The 17,578-nt window shown below is 56.5% G+C and overlaps 1 protein-coding gene across 2 annotated transcripts in view; it reads left to right on the top strand.

Annotated features, from left to right (window-relative positions):
* The window catches only part of mtss1 (MTSS I-BAR domain containing 1), a 36,059-nt gene that overhangs the window by 15,604 nt on the left and 2,877 nt on the right, over positions 1-17,578 (top strand). For both annotated transcript variants that reach the window (XM_055651974.1, XM_055651972.1), the window contains exons 4-9: positions 5,606-5,690; positions 5,981-6,072; positions 6,438-6,512; positions 7,493-7,650; positions 13,301-13,408; positions 13,760-13,857. In XM_055651974.1, coding sequence (XP_055507949.1) covers positions 5,606-5,690; positions 5,981-6,072; positions 6,438-6,512; positions 7,493-7,650; positions 13,301-13,408; positions 13,760-13,857 — 616 coding nt within the window. The remainder of the gene's footprint in view (positions 1-5,605; positions 5,691-5,980; positions 6,073-6,437; positions 6,513-7,492; positions 7,651-13,300; positions 13,409-13,759; positions 13,858-17,578) is intronic.

The raw sequence follows: 17,578 nt of genomic DNA, 5'->3' as shown, positions 1-17,578 counted from the left end.
CGTCCTATCCATGTAGCCGTCTAAATGTTTCTTAAACATTGCAATAGTCTCTGCCTCCACTACCTGTGGCAGCTTGTTCCGTAATCGTTACCCCTCAGGTTCCTGTTAAACTTTCTCCCCTCACCTTCAGCCCTTGCCCTCTGCAGTGTGAGGTGAGGGGATGTGATGCAGACGTACACAGCTCTCTGCTCCGCTTGCAGTGTGTGGCCAGGCTGGGACAAGCCTCCTGTGTGCTCACACTCCAGCCCCAGCCCGACTGCAATAAAAGGCTGTTTGTTTCAGCAAATGGAACATCCAAGTAAAATAAGACGGCAGTAAAACACTCATCCATTCCACGTCGCTAGGTGGCTCGTTCCATGACTGGAGCCTTGTCTTCATGCCTGACCCCAACTTCATACGTGTAACCCGTGTACCCCGAGTGATTCAATGCTGCTCCCGGGACCCAGCCAAACCACGCAGGGAATGCGACAGGCAGCCATGCAGGGAAGGCCACAGGCAACAGTGCAGGGTGCCGTGCAAGGAACACTGCAGGGAATGCCAGGGCAATCGCCCGGGATATTCCCAGATTTAGTTCCTTCATCTCCGTACCCGCTGAACTATTGCCCCCCCCCCCCACCTCCTGCTCCCATGACCCACCCACCCACTCCCCCCACCCACCCCCCACCCACCCCACCACACTCTAGTCCCAATGCCGTGCCGGGCTCGCTGGCACCCTCAGCCTGCCAGCCTATGGGTGAGCGCCAGCCCTGGGCCTCTGCTCTGGCAGAAGGTTCCGGCTCTCCTGTCTGAGGCTCTCTGTCCCAGCGTCACACTTTCCCAGTTTCACATTTTCCTTCCAAAATAGAAGCGTCGTGGTTGTTGGAGAGTGTTGGCACCGTGTGATGGGCATGGTTGGGGTGGGGGGGGGGGAGGGGGCGGGGGGGGGAGATGGGACAGGGGGGAAGAGATGGGACGGGGGGGGGGGAGAGATGGGACGGGGGAAGAGATGGGAAGGGGGGGGAGAGGGGGGCGGGGGGGGAGAGATGGGACAAGTGGGGGGAGGAGGGCGGGGGGGGGCGGGCAGGGGGGAGAGCGGGGAACAAGTGGGGGGGGGAGGGGCGGGGGGGAGGAGGATGGGGGGGGGCGGGGGCGGGAGGAGAGGGGTGGGGAGAGGAGAAGTGGGGGTGGGGTGGTGGTTTGGAGTATGGAGATGCAGGATGATGTGGAAGGGAGGGGGGGAAGTGTGGGCAGGAAGCTGGTGTTTATCTCACTGTGGGGCCGAGTCACTGTGTTTATGCCGTGTGTGTCCCTCCCTCTCCCTCTCCATTATCTACAGTATCCCTGCACTTCCATGTGTCTGTCTAAAAGCCACTTAAACGCCACTATGGTATCTCCCTCCACCCCCAGCAGCACAATCCACGCCTCCACCACCCTCTGTGCAAAAATAAAACTCTGGCTAACACATCTTCTTTTAACTTTGTGCCTTTGTCCTTAGAGTCATTGCTCCTAGTCTGTGTCATTCCCACGGGAGGGGAGGTTCTGACTGTCTACCCTGGAGGGACTGTGCTCAGGGATGGGTGCGGGGAGGTGGGGGAGGGGGTGTACTGTACCTGACTGGGGCTGAGGTTTTGTGGGCGGGTAACGATACCAGATGGTGTGACGTTAGACTGTGGTCAGACACTTTGTGAAAACTGCCCCTCCCTCAGGCCGGCACTGTGGGAAATGGTGACTGTGAAAACTCTGGTCAGGCTGCACATGGGATATTGTGCCCAGTTCTGGTCACCTCATTACTGTGACAACGAAGAAGAATGAGGGGGGTGTCATTGAAACATAGAGAACAGTGAAAGGCTTGGATAGACTGATGTGGAGAGGATATTTCCATTAGTGGGAGTCTAAGACTAGACATCATAGCCTCAGAATAAAAGGACATTCTTTTAGGAAGGAGATTTAGGAGAAATTTATTTAGTCAGAGGGTGGTGAACCTGTGGGATTCCACAGGCCAGGATTAGAAACTTACTGAATAGTGAAAGGCCTGGAAAGAGTGCATGTGGAGAGGATGTTTCCACTAGTGGGAGTCTAGGACCAGAGGGCACAGCCTCAGAATAAAAGGACGCACCTTTAGAAAGGAGATGTGCTGGAATGTATTTAGTCAGAGGGTGGTGAATCTGTCGAATTCTTTGCCACAGAAGGCTGTAGAGGCCAAGTCAATGGATATTTTTAAGGTGGAGATTGACAGATTGAATGGCGGAGTAGATTTGATGGGCAGAATGACCTAATTTTGCTAATAATTTATGAACATGTCCCCCATTGTGGAGATTGGACTTTGTCTCTGGAACTGATGTGCTACATTGCTGGCAACTATATTCTGCACTCTGTATCTTCCCCTTTACTCTGCCTATTGTACTGGTTTGGTTCATTGTGTTTATGTATAGCATTATCTGATCTGTTTGGATAACCCAACAATAATAAACCTGAACCTATCTCCACTGGAGCAGGGTCCCGCTGCCCCCTTCCCCCATTCACCCTGCCGCCCCCCCTTACCTGGGGATCATAGTCACATAGCATGGAGAAAGGCCCTTCTGCCCAATTTCCCATACAGACCAAGATGCCCCATCTGCACTAATCCCACATGCCCGCGATTGGCCCACATCCCCCTAAACCGTTCCTATCCTGAGCTTGGAGATAGGATCATGACAGGGGAGCTAGTGGGATGTGGTGGTGGGCAGCAAGTGTGTGCATCAGTAGTTGTGGAGCCCCCACGCCCTGGGTGGGGAGGTAAGGAAGGGTGCTGTGTTCCTTGTGGGGGTCTGTGTATTGGTGCAGGTGTGTGTGTGTGTGTGTGTGTGTGTGTATTGTGAATTGTGTGTGAATATGTGTGTGTGTGTGATGTGTGTGTGGAGTGTGTGCGTGTGTTGTGTGTGTGTATTGGTGCGTGTGTGTGTTGTATGATGTATGAGAGTCGGGGCCCGGCCCACAGCCCAGGATGCTTACAGACAAACAACCCTACTTCCCGGAAACAAAACACTGAACACATGGCGTGTGTTATGGTAGCGCGTGCGCTCCCTCAGTACCTCCCAGAGTCGCGGCCCTCCCCCCAGCCCAGGATGCTTACAGACTGAACTCTCCCTTCCCGGAAACAAAACCTAAACACATTGGCGCTGTGTGTAGTAGCGCGGCGCTCCCTCAGGGTGGACCCGGAGACCCGTCTGTGAGGGGGCCCGGCCCGGCCATCGTGGACACCGGGGGGGAGGGAGGTACCGCGGTGTGGGAGGGAGCGGGGATGGGTGGTGTGTAAAGGGTGTTGACGGGGGGGAGAGGGCCTGTGGTGCCCCGGATCCCCTACCCGCCCGGTGTCAGTGTGGGGCGGGGGACACCGGCACTGTAAGTGGGTGTGGGGGTGGGGGGGGTGGAGGGTGTGTGTGGGGGGTAGTGGGTGGGTGTGTGGAGGGGCGGGGAGGGAGTGTGTGTGGGGGGGGGAGGGTGTAGTGGGTGTGGGGGGTGCGCCCCACGGGGGGGGGGGGGGGGGGGTCAGTGTGGGGCGGGGAGGTGTGAGTGTGGGGGGGAGTGTGTGTGTGTGGGGGGGGGGGGGGGGTGTGTGGGGGGTGGAGGTGTGTGTGTGGGGGGGAGGTGAATGTGTGTGTGTGGGGGGTGAGTGTGTGTGGGGGGGGTGGGTGTCGGGTGGCGAGGGTGCACCCCACTGGGGGTGCCGTGTTGAGAGCGGTGCTGGGCTGGGACGGGTGAGGGTGTGGGAATGCTGAAGTCAGTGCGGTAAGGACGAGTCTGTTCATGAGCGGGGTGATTGCAGCAACAACAGGTGACGAGAGGGCTGGGCAGCGGTGAGTCACATACACAACGCTGCTGTGGAGCCGAGCACACCGGCACTGGGAGTGAACCAGTGTGAGCCGGGACCTCAGATATGTCAGCGCAACTCACTGTGCTCTCCCCACCCCTACACTGACCAGTCTCCCCCCTCCACTGAGGGGCTGGGGCCACACACACAAACTGCTCTGCCCTGTAATGTACGGGAATCCTGCACTCCCATGGTTGATGGAACCACGGCATGGTTAGCAAGTGTGCGGACGACACAAACATGGGTGGCACAGTAGATGGATGGATGTCAAATATTGCCTGGCCGGTTGGCCAAGTGGGCTGAGGAATGGCTGAGAGAATTTAATACAGGGAAATGTGGGGTGCTGCATATTGAGAGCACTAACATGGGCAGGACATACATGAATGGCAGGGCACTGGGGAGTGTTGTAGAATAGAGGCATCGAGAAGTACAGGCACATAGTTTGTTAAAAGTGGCATCACGGGTAGATAGGGTGGTCAAAAAGGCTTTTGGCACATTAGCCTTCATTGCACTAGACAGAGCATTGAGTATAGAAGTTGGAAGATCATGTTGCAGTTGTACAAGTGCTTGGTGATGTCGCATTTAGAGTATTGTGTTGAGTTCTGGGCTCCATGTTATAGGAAAGATGTCAAGCTGGAAGGTGTGTCGGGAAGATTTACGAGGATGTTGCCAGGACTAGAGGGTATGAGCTATAGGGCGAGGTTGAGTAGGCTGGGACTCTATTCCTTGGAGCGCAGGAGGATGAGGGGTGATCTTATAAGAGCTGTACAAAATCATGAGAGGAATAGATCGGGTAGATGCACAGAGTCTCTTGCCCAGAATAGGGGAATCGAGGACCAGAGGACACAGGTTTACAGTGGAGTAGGAAAGATTGAATAGGAACCTGAGGGGTAACCTTTTCACTCAGAGGGTGGTGGGTGTATGGAACAAGCTGCCGGAGGAGGTAGTTGAGGCAGAGACTATTGCAACGTTTAAGAAAAAATTTAGACAGGTACATGGATAGGACAGGTTTAGAGGGATATGGACTAAAGGTGGGGCATATTGGCCGGTGTAGGCAAGTTGGGCCGAAGGGCCTGTTTCCAAGCTGTAACATTCTATGAGTGGCTGAGATAACATAGAAATAGTGTGAACGGGTGATCGATGGTGGGTGTGGGCTCGATGGGCCAAAGGGCCTTTCCATGCTGTACCTGTAAACTAATGGACAGGTGCTGGAAGGTGAGGTGCTGCCTGCTCCCTGCCCAAGGTCACTCCACAAAGTGTCAACAAATGAGCCCTTTATCTCCCCCTCGCTGCAGCCTGTACCAGTCACAGACACCAGACCACAACGTTATCACAGCTGGTTCAACAACACTTCACCTTGACGGGAGAGTGCACAGCCAGAGGGGTCACCTCCCCACGAGCAGCCACGCCAAGGGCCTGAACACACCTGGCTCAGCACCCCTTCCTGCCCACCACCCCCCACCAACTGGCTGGAGTTGCTGCAGTCCCCACCTTGGGGAGATGTACATGGAGTGAAGCTCCTTCCGCAACCTCCCATCACAGATTCCTGGGGTCCCGCACAGACTGCATCACACTGCCGATATTGGGAGGGGAGGGGGTGAGGTGCAACGGGGGATACGGTGGGGGAGGGATACGGTGGGGGGGGGATACAGTGGGGATGAGGTGGGGGGGGGGGTACAATGGGGGTGTGGGGGGGGTACAGTGGGGATGAGGGGGGGGGGGGGGTACAGTGGGGATGAGGTGGGGGGTGCACTGACGGTGATATTCTCTCCCCAGGGGCCACCAGGGAGATTGGCTCGACTCTGACCAGGATGTGCCTGAGGCATCGCAGCATCGAGTCCCGGCTCAAACAGCTCACCGCGTAAGCGCCTCCTCGTGCCCCCCCCTCCCACGACCCATCCCGCCTCTCCTCGTGTTCCCCTCTCCCCTGCCCCCTCGCTACCCCCTTGTTCCACCCTCTCCTTGTCGCCCTTGCCAGCCCTCCTGGGTCCCCCCCCCCCCCCCCCTCGCTACCCCACCCCCCCCCCCCCCTCGTTCCACCTCCCCCCCCCTTGCTTCCGCCCCCCTCATCTCCCCCTTGCTTCTCTCAGACTGGGATGTAACACTTTCACATCCCCGTGTCTGCACTGACAACTCTACCCCCCTACCCAGGGCGCTGACCGACAGTCTGATTAACCCCCTGGAGCTTCGCATCGAGGAGTGGAAGAAGATCGCGGCCCAGCTGGACAAGGACCACACCAAAGGTCAGTGAATACCCCCTTGTGGACGGTGAACTGGTGACCTGTGGGCCGCGGGTTCAGGCACGTCACCAGCAGGACAGGCGATAGAATGGGTGACTCCAGGACCTGCAGACGCTGCTGTCCTGAGTGGACACCAGCAGGTGTGGGGGGAATGGGCGTGCAGGTGACGTTTCGGGTCGAGACCCATCAGACTGGTCGCTGGTGTCAGAGTTCCTTGTAATAGGAACTGTCTTTAACAGAGTCTTGGTCACACAACACGGAGACAGGCCCTTTGGCCCAACCTACACATGCTGACCGATCTACACTGGTCTCACCAGCCTGTGTTTGGCCCTTATCCCGCTGAACTCTTCCTGTCCTTGTCTTTGCAGAATACAAGAAAGCCCGGCAAGAGATTAAGAAGAAATCAGGTGACACGCTGAAACTGCAGAAGAAAGTGAAGAAAGGTTTGTGGTTTGTACCGCGCTCCGTCACACTGCCCCCTCCCCCCATCCCACCCCTCCCACAGCGCAGCGCTCCCTCAGTATGAGAAGGCAGGTACGGGATACTGAGTTGGATGATCAGCCATGATCATATTGAATGGCGGTGCAGGCTCGAAGGGCCGAATGGCCTACTCCTGCACCTAATTTCTATGTTTCTATGTATTATAGTTCCTGCCTCAACTACCTCCTCTGGCAGCTCATTCCATGCACTCACCACATCTCTGTGTGAAAAAGTTCCCCCTCAGATTAAATCCCCCCCCCTCACCTTGAACCTATGTCCTCGGGTTGTTGACTCTGCTCTGTCCCTCATCCTCCCACACTCCAAGGAATAAAGTCCTCACCTGCCCAACTCTCCCTGTAGTTCAGGCTTGTGGATCACTGCTACCACCTGCTGGCCTCCCTCATCATGTGCAGCGGCTACTATAGAATGTGGAGCAGTCCAGCACAGGAACAGGCCCTTCTCTGCCTGCACGTGATCTATATCCCTCCATATCTATGTGTCAATCTTAAAGCATCTTAAACATATCAGTCTCCACCACCAACCCTGGCAATGTGTTCCAGGCACCCACCACCCTCTGTGTAAACAGACCTGCCCCCCAAATCTCCTTCAAACTTTGCCCCCGTCACCTTAAAGCTTTGCCCTCTAGAAAATGTTCTGACTATCTACCCCATCCATGCCCCTCATAATTTCACCCCTCCCCACAACTTGTTAGATGCTCCTAGCCGCCCCTGCCAGTCCCGTTCCCCCACCCCAGCTGACCCTGTGGTGTGAGTCGGGCCGAGGCATGGCTGCTGCTGCTGCTGCTGCTCCTCACCCGCTCTCCCCCCCCCTGACCCTGCCCCCCCCCCCCATGTGCTGTACCGTAGGCCAGGGGATGTGTGAGTGCCCCCCACCCCCTGTACTCCCCATCCCTGACTCTGCCCCCCCCCCCCGTGTGCTGCAGGTCGGGGCGATGCACGGGTGCCGTTGCAGGCTGCGCTGCAGGACGTGAACGATAAGTACGTGCAGCTGGAGGAGGCGGAGCGGCGGGCAGTGGAGCGCGCCCTGCTGGAGGAGCGGCGTCGCTTCTGTACCTTTGTCAGCCTCATGCGGCCTGTGCTGGTCAGTGGGGGGGTGGGGGGGGGGGTCAGTGGGGGGGGCGGGGGGGGGTCAGTGGGGGACGGGGGGGTCAGTGGGGGGTCAGTGGGGTACGGGGGGGTCAGTGGGGGGATGGGGGGGGTCAGTGGGGTACGGGGGGGTCAGTGGGGGGTGGGGGGGTCAGTGGGGGACGGGGGGTCAGTGGGGGGTGGGGGAGTCAGTGGGGGACGGGGGGGTCAGTGGGGGGTGGGGGAGTCAGTGGGGGACGGGGGGGGGGGTCAGTGGGGGGTGGGGGGGGTCAGTGGGGGATGGGGGGTCAGTGGGGGGTGGGGGAGTCAGTGGGGGGTCAGTGGGGGATGGGGGAGTCAGTGGGGGGTACTGGGGGAGTCAGTGGGGGGGGGGGGGGTCAGTGGGGGGTCAGTGGGGGGTGGGGGAGTCAGTGGGGGGTGGGGGGGTCAGTGGGGGGTCAGTGGGGGGTGGGGGGAGTCAGTGGGGGGGATGGGGGAGTCAGTGGGGGGTCAGTGGGGGGTGGGGGAGTCAGTGGGGGGTGGGGGGTCAGTGGGGGATGGGGGAGTCAGTGGGGGGTCAGTGGGGGGTGGGGGGTCAGTGGGGGGTGGGGGGGTCAGTGGGGGATGGGGGAGTCAGTGGGGGGTGGGGGGTCAGTGGGGGAAGGGGGGGGGTCAGTGGGGGACCAGTGGGGGGTGGGGGAGTCAGTGGGGGGAATGGGGGGAAAGGGTGGGGGGTCAGTGGGGGTGGGGGAGTCAGTGGGGGGTGGGGGGTCAGTGGGGGGTGGGGGGTCAGTTGGGGGACGGGGGAGTCAGTGGGGGGTGGGGGGTCAGTGGGGGGTGGGGGAGTCAGTGGGGGGTGGGGGTCTCAGTGGGGGGTGGGGGAGTCAGGGGGGGGGTGGGGGGGGCCCTCCTCCGTCAGTGGGGGGTGGGGGGGGGGTCAGTGGGGGGTGGGGGAGTCAGTGGGGGGGGTGGGGGTCAGTGGGGGGGTGGTGGGGGGTGGGGGGTCAGTGGGGGGTGGGGGAGTCAGTGGGGGGTGGGGGGTCAGTGGGGGGTGGGGGGTCAGTGGGGGGTGGGGGGTCAGTGGGGGATGGGGGAGTCAGTGGGGGGGGGTGGGGGGGGTCAGTGGGGGGTGGGGGGTCAGTGGGGGGTGGGGGGGGGGTGGGGGGTCAGTGGGGGGTGGGGGAGTCAGTGGGGGATGGGGGAGTCAGGGGGGGGGGGGGGGGGGGGGGGGTAAGGTCAGTGGGGGGTGGGGGGGTAGTGGGGGGTCAGTGGGGGGGGGGGGGGGAGTCAGTGGGGGATGGGGGGGTCAGTGGGGGGGGGGGAGTCAGTGGGGGGTGGGGGGGGTCAGTGGGGGGGTGGGGGGGGGGGGGGGGGGTCAGTGGGGGGGTGGGGAGTCAGTGGGGGATGGGGGAGTCAGTGGGGGGTGGGGGGTCAGTGGGGGGTGGGGGGTCAGTGGGGGGGTGGGGGGTCAGTGGGGGGTGGGGGAGGGAGTCAGTGGGGGGTGGGGGGTCAGTGGGGGGTGGGGGGTCAGTGGGGGGTGGGGGGTCAGTGGGGGGTGGGGGGAGTCAGTGGGGGGTGGGGGGGGGTCAGTGGGGGGGTGGGGGTCAGTGGGGGGTGGGGGGTCAGTGGGGGGTGGGGGAGTCAGTGGGGGGATGGGGGAGTCAGTGGGGGGTTCAGTGGGGGGGGGGGGGTCAGTGGGGGGGGGGGGTCAGTGGGATGGGGGGAGTCAGTGGGGGTGGGGGGTCAGTGGGGGACGGGGGGGGTCAGTGGGGGCACGGGGGGGTCAGTGGGGGGTGGGGGAGTCAGTGGGGGGTGGGGGGTCAGTGGGGGGTGGGGGGGTCAGTGGGGGTGGGGGGGGTCAGTGGGGGGGTGGGGGGTCAGTGGGGGGTGGGGGAGTCAGTGGGGGTGGGGGGTGGGGGGGTCAGGGGGGGACGGGGGGGGGTCAGTGGGGGGTGGGGGGTCAGTGGGGGACGGGGGCAGTGGGGGTGGGGGGGTCAGTGGGGGGTGGGGGAGTCAGTGGGGGGTGGGGGAGTCAGTGGGGGGGTCCCAGTCAGTGGGGGGTGGGGGGTCAGTGGGGGGTGGGGGGAGTCAGTGGGGGGTGGGGGGGGTCAGTGGGGGGGGGGGGGGGTCAGTGGGGGGTGGGGGGTGGGGGGTGGGGGGTCAGTGGGGGGTGGGGGGTCAGTGGGGGATGGGGGAGTCAGGGGGGGTGGGGGGTCAGTGGGGGGGGGGGGGAGTCAGTGGGGGGTGGGGGGTCAGTGGGGGGTGGGGGAGTCAGTGGGGGGTGGGGGGTCAGTGGGGGGTGGGGGGTCAGTGGGGGGGGGGGGAGTCAGTGGGGGGTGGGGGGGTCAGTGGGGGACGGGGGAGTCAGTGGGGGGTGGGGGGTCAGTGGGGGACGGGGGGGGGTCAGTGGGGGGTGGGGGAGTCAGTGGGGGGTGGGGGAGTCAGTGGGGGGGTGGGGGGGTCAGTGGGGGGGTGGGGGTGGGGGGTGGGGGGTCAGTGTGGGGGGTGGGGGGGTCAGTGGGGGGTGGGGGGTCAGTGGGGGTGGGGGAGTCAGTGGGGGGTGGGGGGTCAGTGGGGGGTGGGGGGTCAGTGGGGGGTGGGGGGTGGGGGGTCAGTGGGGGGTGGGGGAGTCAGTGGGGGGTGGGGGTCAGTGGGGGGTGGGGGAGTCAGTGGGGGATGGGGGAGTCAGTGGGGGGTGGGGGGGTCAGTGGGGGATGGGGGGAGTCAGTGGGGGGTGGGGGAGTCAGTGGGGGGTGGGGGGTCAGTGGGGGGTGGGGGGTCAGTGGGGGGTGGGGGGAGTCAGTGGGGGGTGGGGGGTCAGTGGGGGACGGGGGGGTCAGTGGGGGGGTGGGGGGTCAGTGGGGGGTGGGGGGTCAGTGGGGGGTGGGGGAGTCAGTCAGTGGGGGGTGGGGGAGTCAGTGGGGGGATGGGGGAGTCAGTGGGGGGATGGGGGGTCAGTGGGGGGTGGGGGGAGTCAGTGGGGGACGGGGGGGTCAGTGGGGGGTGGGGGAGTCAGTGGGGGGGGGGGGGGTCAGTGGGGGGGTGGGGGAGTCAGTGGGGGGGTGGGGGGTCAGTGGGGGGTGGGGGAGTCAGTGGGGTACGGGGGGGGTCAGTGGGGGGACATGTTCCTGTGATAGGAGTAGAATTAGGCCATTCGGTCCATCGATTCAATCATGGCTGATTTCTGTCTCCTAATCCCATTTTCCTGCCTTCTCCCCATAACCCCTTGTCACCAGTTCTAATCAAGAATTTGTCTATCTCTGCCTTAAAAATATCCACTGACTTGGCCTCCACAGCCCTCTGTGGTAATAAGTTCCACAGATTAACTACCCTCTGACTAAAGAAGTTCCTCCTCACCTCCTTTCAAAAAGAACGCACTTTAATTCTGAGGTTATGACCTCTGGTCCAAGACTCTCCCACCAGTGGAAACATCCTTTCCACATCCACTCTATCCATGCCTTTCATTAGTCTGTAAGTTTCAATGAGGTCCCCCCTCAACTTTCAAACTCCAGCGAGTAGAGGCCCAGTGCTGTGAAACGCTCACCATAAACTAACCCCGGGATCATTCTTGTAAACCTCCTCTGGGCCCTCTCCAGAGCCTGCACATCTTTCCTCAGAAATGGGGCCCAATTTTGCTCACAGTACTCCAAATGTGGCCTGACCAGCGACTTATAGAGCCTCAGCATTACATCTCTGATTTGTATTCCAGTCCTCTTGATATACATTTGCCTTCCTTACTACTGATTTGACTTGCAAATTAATTTCTTGGTAGTCCTGCATCAGTTAAATTAACTTTTTGGTCAGCAAAAATCAACTTTTTTGGAGTCCTGCACAAGTCCCTTTGCACCTCCAATTTCTGGATTCTTGCTCCATTTAGAAAATAATCTACACCTTTATTCTTATTACCAAAATGCATGACTCCGCACTTTGCTATACTGAATTTTATTTGCCCACTTTCCTAACCTGTCCAAGTCCTTCTGCAGAGCCCTTGCTTCCTCTACACTGCCTGCCCCATCACATATCTTAGCATCATCTGTAAACGTGGCCACAAAGCCTTCAATCCTTTATCCAAATCATTAATGTACAACGTGAAGAGAAGCAGCCACAGCACCAACTCTTGCAGAACTCCACTAGTCACTGGCAGCCAACCTGACAAAGTGCCTTTTATTGCAACTCTTTGCCTTCTGCCATCCAGCCAACCCACTATCCGTGCTAGTATCTTCCCTTTAATACCATGGGCTCTCATGTTCCCTAGCAGCCTGACGTGCGGCACCTTATCAAAGGCCTTCTGAAAATCTAGGTAAACAACATCTACAGCCTCCCCTCTGTCTGTCCTGCTATTAACTTCCTCAAAGAATTCCAGCAGATTAGTCGGGCAAGATCTTCCCTTCACAAAACCATGCTGACTTCAGCCTATTTTATAGTGAACATCTAAGTATTGTGTAACCTCATGCTTTATAATTGACTCTATAATCTCACCAACCACTGAAGTCAGGCTAACCGGCCTATAGTTCCCATTATTCTGCTTTGCTCCCAACTTGTACAGCAGGGTGATATTCACAACCACTTCTAACTCTAGTGATTCTTGAAATATCACAACTAATGCCTCCACAATCTCTGAGGCCACTTCCTTCAGAACCCTGAGCTGCAGCCCATCCAGTCCAGGTAACTTATCCACCCTCACACCTTTCAGTTTTCCTCGCACCTTCTCCTTAGTAATTGCCACTCCACCACTTTCATCCCCCTGACTCTCTAGGATTGCAGGCACACTGCTGGTGTTTCCACTGTGAAGACTGATGCAAAAAAGTTATTCAATTCCTCTGCCATTTCTGGATTCCCCGTTCTCACTTCTCCTGCATCATTCTCCAGCGGACCAACGTCCACTCTTGCCTCTTTTTTACTATTTATATATCCGTACAAACCCTTGCTGTCCTCTTTTATATTATTGGCTAGCATATTCGTACTTCATCCTTTCTCTCCGGATTGTCCTTTTAGTTACCTTTTGTTCTTTAAAAACAGTGCAATCCTCTGACTTCCCACTAATCTTTGCAATGTTACATGCCTTCTCTCTTGCTTCGATGTTGTCCTTGACTTCCCTTGACAGCCACCGTCATCTTATTCTCCCTCTGGAATCTTTCTTCCTCTTTGGAATGAAATGATCCTGCACCTTCTGAATTCTGCGCAGAAATTCCTGCCATTGCCGCTCTACTCTCATTCCTTCTAAAGCCCCTTTCCAGTCAATCTTTGCCAGCTCCTCCCTCATGCCTCGGCTGTCCCCTTTGCTCAGCTGTAATACCGACATCTGATTTCACCAACTCCCTCAAATTGTAGGTTAATCTTATCATATTGACGGTGGGGGGGGGGGGAACGGAGAGGGTTGAGTGGGTGTGGGGCAGTGTGTGGCAAAGTGGGATTGGGGGAGTGTGGGGCAGTGCGGAGGGCAGCGGAGGGGCAGTGGTGGTGGGGCAGTGGGTGGTCTGGGGGCTGCAGCGGTAATGGGGGAGGAGTGAGGGACGGAGTTGGGGAGGAGGGGGGGATGGGGGGGGTGGGATGGGGGGGAAGGTGGGCGTGGAGGGGTACACGGGCGCTCTGTCCACCCCTCCCCCGGGCGATGCGTGACGCGTGTGTGTGTTCCGGAATGTTCTGATGTTGTCTCCTCCGTGCAGAACGAGGAGATGGGAATGCTCGGGGAGCTGACACATCTACAAACCACCCTGGAGGACCTGGGCTCACTGACTGCCGACCCCCACACTCTGCCCCCCGCCAGCCAGCAGGTCAGGGGGGGAGGGGACAGGAAGTAGGGGTGGGGGGGGGGGGGGAGTGAGGAAGGGATGGGGAAGTGGTTGCTGGAAGGGAGGTGTGGGTTGGGAGAGGGGCTGCATGGGTGGGGGAGGGGGAGGATCTGGGGGATAGGTGGATGGGGGAGAGACCTTGGGGAGGGGGGCAGCCAAGAGTGTGGAGGGGAGGGGGGGTTACGTGAGTGGGGGAGGAGGAGGATCTGTGGGGAGGGAAGGGGTGCAGGATTTGGGGCGCCTGCAAGAAAGGATGGGGTCCTGAGGAGGGAGGGAGGGGTTGTCAAATGATGTTCTGACCCTGTCTCCCCCCCCCCCCCCCCCCCCCCACAGGTGATCCTGGACCTGAAGGCGACGGATGATTACTACAGCTACCACACCCCCCCCTCATCACCCACTGGCACCCTGTCCCGTAGGGGAACCTCCAGCAGGTAGGCACAGAGCCACCCCGCCCCCCCCACCTTGGCACAGCCCCTCCCCCACCACTGCACCAGAGCCAGGGATCCCCCCCCTCCCCTCTGGATTCCTCAGGGAGGGGGGGGGGGGGGGGGGGGGGGGCACAGATGTAGCTTAGTTTAGTTTATTGTCACGTGCAAAGAGGCACAGTGAAAACATTTTGTTGCGTTCTCTGCAACCAATCAGCGGAAAGACTACATGATTACAATCGAGCCGTCCACAGTGCACAGATACATGATGAATGGAATAGCGTTTAGTGCAAGATAAAGTCCAGTAAAGTCCGATTAAAGATAGTCCAAGGGTCTCCAATGAGGTAGATGGGTCAGGACTGCTCTCTAGTTATAACCATATAACAATTACAGCACGGAAACAGGCCAACTCGGCCCTTCTAGTCCGTGCCGAACACTTATTCTCCCCTAGTCCCATCTACCTGAACTCAGACCATAACCCTCCATTCCTAATCCCGTCCATATACCTATCCAATTTATTTTTAAATTATAAAATCGAACCTGCCTCCACCACTTCCACTGGAAGCTCATTCCACACGGCTACCACTCTCTGAGTAAAGAAGTTCCCCCTCATGTTACCCCTAAACTTCTGTCCCTTAATTCTCACGTCATATCCTCTTGTTTGAATCTTCCCTATTCTCAAAGGGAAAAGCTTGTCCACATCAACTGTCTATCCCTCTCATCATTTTAGAGGCCTCTATCAAGTCCCCCCTTAACCTTCTGCGCTCCAAAGAATAAAGACCTAACTTATTCAACCTTTCTCTGTAATTTAGTTGCTGAAACCCAGGCAACATTCTAGTAAATCTCCTCTGTACTCTCTCTATTATGTTGACATCCTTCCTATAATTGGGCGACCAAAATTGTGCACCATACTCCAGAATTGGCCTCACCAATGCCTTGTACAATTTTAACATTACATCCCAACTTCTATACTCAATGCTCTGATTTATAAAGGCCAGCACACCAAAAGCTTTATTTACCACCCTATCTACATGAGATTCCACCTTCAGGGAACTGTGCACAGTTATTCCTAGATCCCTCTGTTCAACTGCATTCCTCAATTCGCTACCATTTACCATGTATGTCCTATTTTGATTTGTCCTGCCAAGATGTAGCACCTCACACTTATCAGCATTAAACTCCATCTGCCATCTTTCAGCTCACTCTTCCAAATGGCCTAAATCTCTCTGTAGACTTTGAAAATCTACTTCATTATCCACAAAAACCACCTATCTTAGTATCATCTGCATACTTACTAATCCAATTTACCACACCATCATCCAGATCATTGATGTGCATGACAAACAACAGTGGACCCAACACAGATCCCTGAGGCACCCCACTAGTCACCGGCCTCCAACCTGACAAATAGCCATCCACCATTACTCTCTGGCATCTCCCATTCAGCCACTGTTGAATCCATCTTGCTACTCCACCATTAATACCCAACAATTGAACCTTCTTAACCAACCTTCCATGAGGAACCTTGTCAAAGGCCTTACTAAAGTCCATATAGACAACATCCACTGCTTTACCCTCGTCAATTTCCCTAGTAACCTCTTCAAAAAATTCAAGAAGATTAGTCAAACATGACCTTCCAGGCACAAATCCATGTTGACTGTTCCTAATCAGACCCTGTTTATCCAGATGCTTATATATATTATCTCTAAGTATCCTTTCCATTAATTTGCCCACCACTGACGTCAAACTAACAGGTCTATAATTGCTAGGTTTACTCTTAGAACCCTTTTTAAACAATGGAACAACATGCGCAGTACGCCAATCCTCGGGGACTATTCCCGTTTCTAATGACAATTGAAATATTTCTGGCATAGCCCCTGCTATTTCTACACTAACTTCCCTCAGTCCTAGGGAATATTCTGTCAGGACCTGGAGACTTATCCACTTGTATATTTTTCAAAAGTGTCAGTACTTCCTCGTCTTTGAATCTCATAGGTTCCATAGCTACTCTACTTGTTTCCCTTACCTCACATAATTCAATATCCTTCTCCTTGGTGAATACGGAAGAAAAGAAATAGTTCAATATCTCCCCCATCTCTTTTGGCTCTGCAGATAGCTGTCCACTCTGACTCTCTAATGGACCAATTTTATCCCTCGTTATCCTTTTGCTATTAATATAGCTGTAGAAACCCTTTGGATTTACTTTCACCGTACTTGCCAAAGCAACCTCGTATCTTCTTTTAGCTTTTCTAATTTCTTTCTTAAGATTATTTTTACATTCTTTATACTCCTCAAGCACCTCATTTACTCCATGCTGCCTATAATTATTGTAGATCTCTCTCTTTTTCCGAACCAAGTGTCCAATTTACCTTGAAAACAAAGGCTCTTTCCAATTTTTACTATTTCCTTTCAACTGAACAGGGACATAAAGATTCTGTACTCTTAAAATGTCACCTTTAAATGTCCTCCATTTCTCCTCCACATCTTTCCCATCAAACAAAATGTCCCAATTCACTCCTTTTAAATCCTTTTGCATCTCCTCAAAGTTAGCCTTTCTCCAATCAAAAATCTCAACCCTAGGTCCAGTTCTGACCCTCTCCATAATTATATTGAAACTAATGGTATTGTGATCACTGGACCCGAAGTGCTCCCCAACACATACCTCCGCCACCTGACCTGTCTCATTTCCTAACAGGAGGTCCAGCACTGCCCCTTCTCTAGTAGGTACCTCTATGTATTGCTGCAAAAAACTATCCTGCATAAATTTTACAAACTCCAACCCATCCAGCCCATTTACAGAATGTGTTTCCCAGTCTATGTGTGGAAAGTTGAAATCTCCCACAATCACTACCTTGTGCTTACTACTAATATCTGCAATCTCCTTACATATTTGCTCTTCCAATTCTCGCTCCCCATTAGGCGGCCTATAATACACCCCTATAAGTCCATTTCCCATTTCTCAGTTCCACCCAAATAGCCTCCCTAGACGAGCCCTCTAATCTATCCTGCCAAAGCACTGCTGTAATATTTTCCCTAACAAGCAATGCAACACCTCCACCTCTTGCCCCTCCAATTCTATCACACCTAAAGCAACAAATTCCTGGAATATTTAGTTTCCAATTACAGCCCTCCTGCAACCATGTTTCACTGATCGCCACAACATCATACTTCCAGGTGTCAATCCAGGCTCTAAGCTCATCCACCTTTCTTACAATGCTCCTAGCATTAAAATATACACATTTAAGAAACCCACCGCCTCTTATTCTCTGTTTATTATCTTTTTCTTCTTTCTCCCCTACATTTTGTGTCCGAGTGCTACCATTCTCTGCCTCCTGCCTCGCACACTGACTACTAGCTTTCCCTATTTGAGTCCCTCCCCCCAACCGTTCTAGTTTAAAGTCTCCGCAGTAGCCTTTGCAAATCTCCCCGCCAGTTGGTGATAGGATGGTTCAGTTGCCTGATAACAGCTGAGAAGAAACAGTCCCTGAATCTGGAGATGTGCTTTTTAACACTTCTGTACCCCTTGCCTGATGGGAGAGGGGAGAAGACAGAATGATTGGCGTGAGACCGGTCCTTGATTAGGCTGCTGGCCTTGCCGAGGCAGCATGAAGTGTAGATGGAGTCAATGGAAGGGAGGTTGGTTTATGTGACTGTCTGGGCTGCGTCCACAATTCTCTGCAATTTCATAAGTTTGTAGGTTCTAGGAGCAGAATGAGGCCATTCAACC

This window comes from Leucoraja erinacea, chromosome 21 (genome assembly GCF_028641065.1).
Source record: "Leucoraja erinacea ecotype New England chromosome 21, Leri_hhj_1, whole genome shotgun sequence".
Taxonomy (NCBI): Eukaryota; Metazoa; Chordata; class Chondrichthyes; order Rajiformes; family Rajidae; genus Leucoraja; species Leucoraja erinaceus.
The sequence above is the reverse complement of the archived record's forward strand: the minus strand, read 5'-3'. Positions and strand labels throughout refer to the sequence as shown.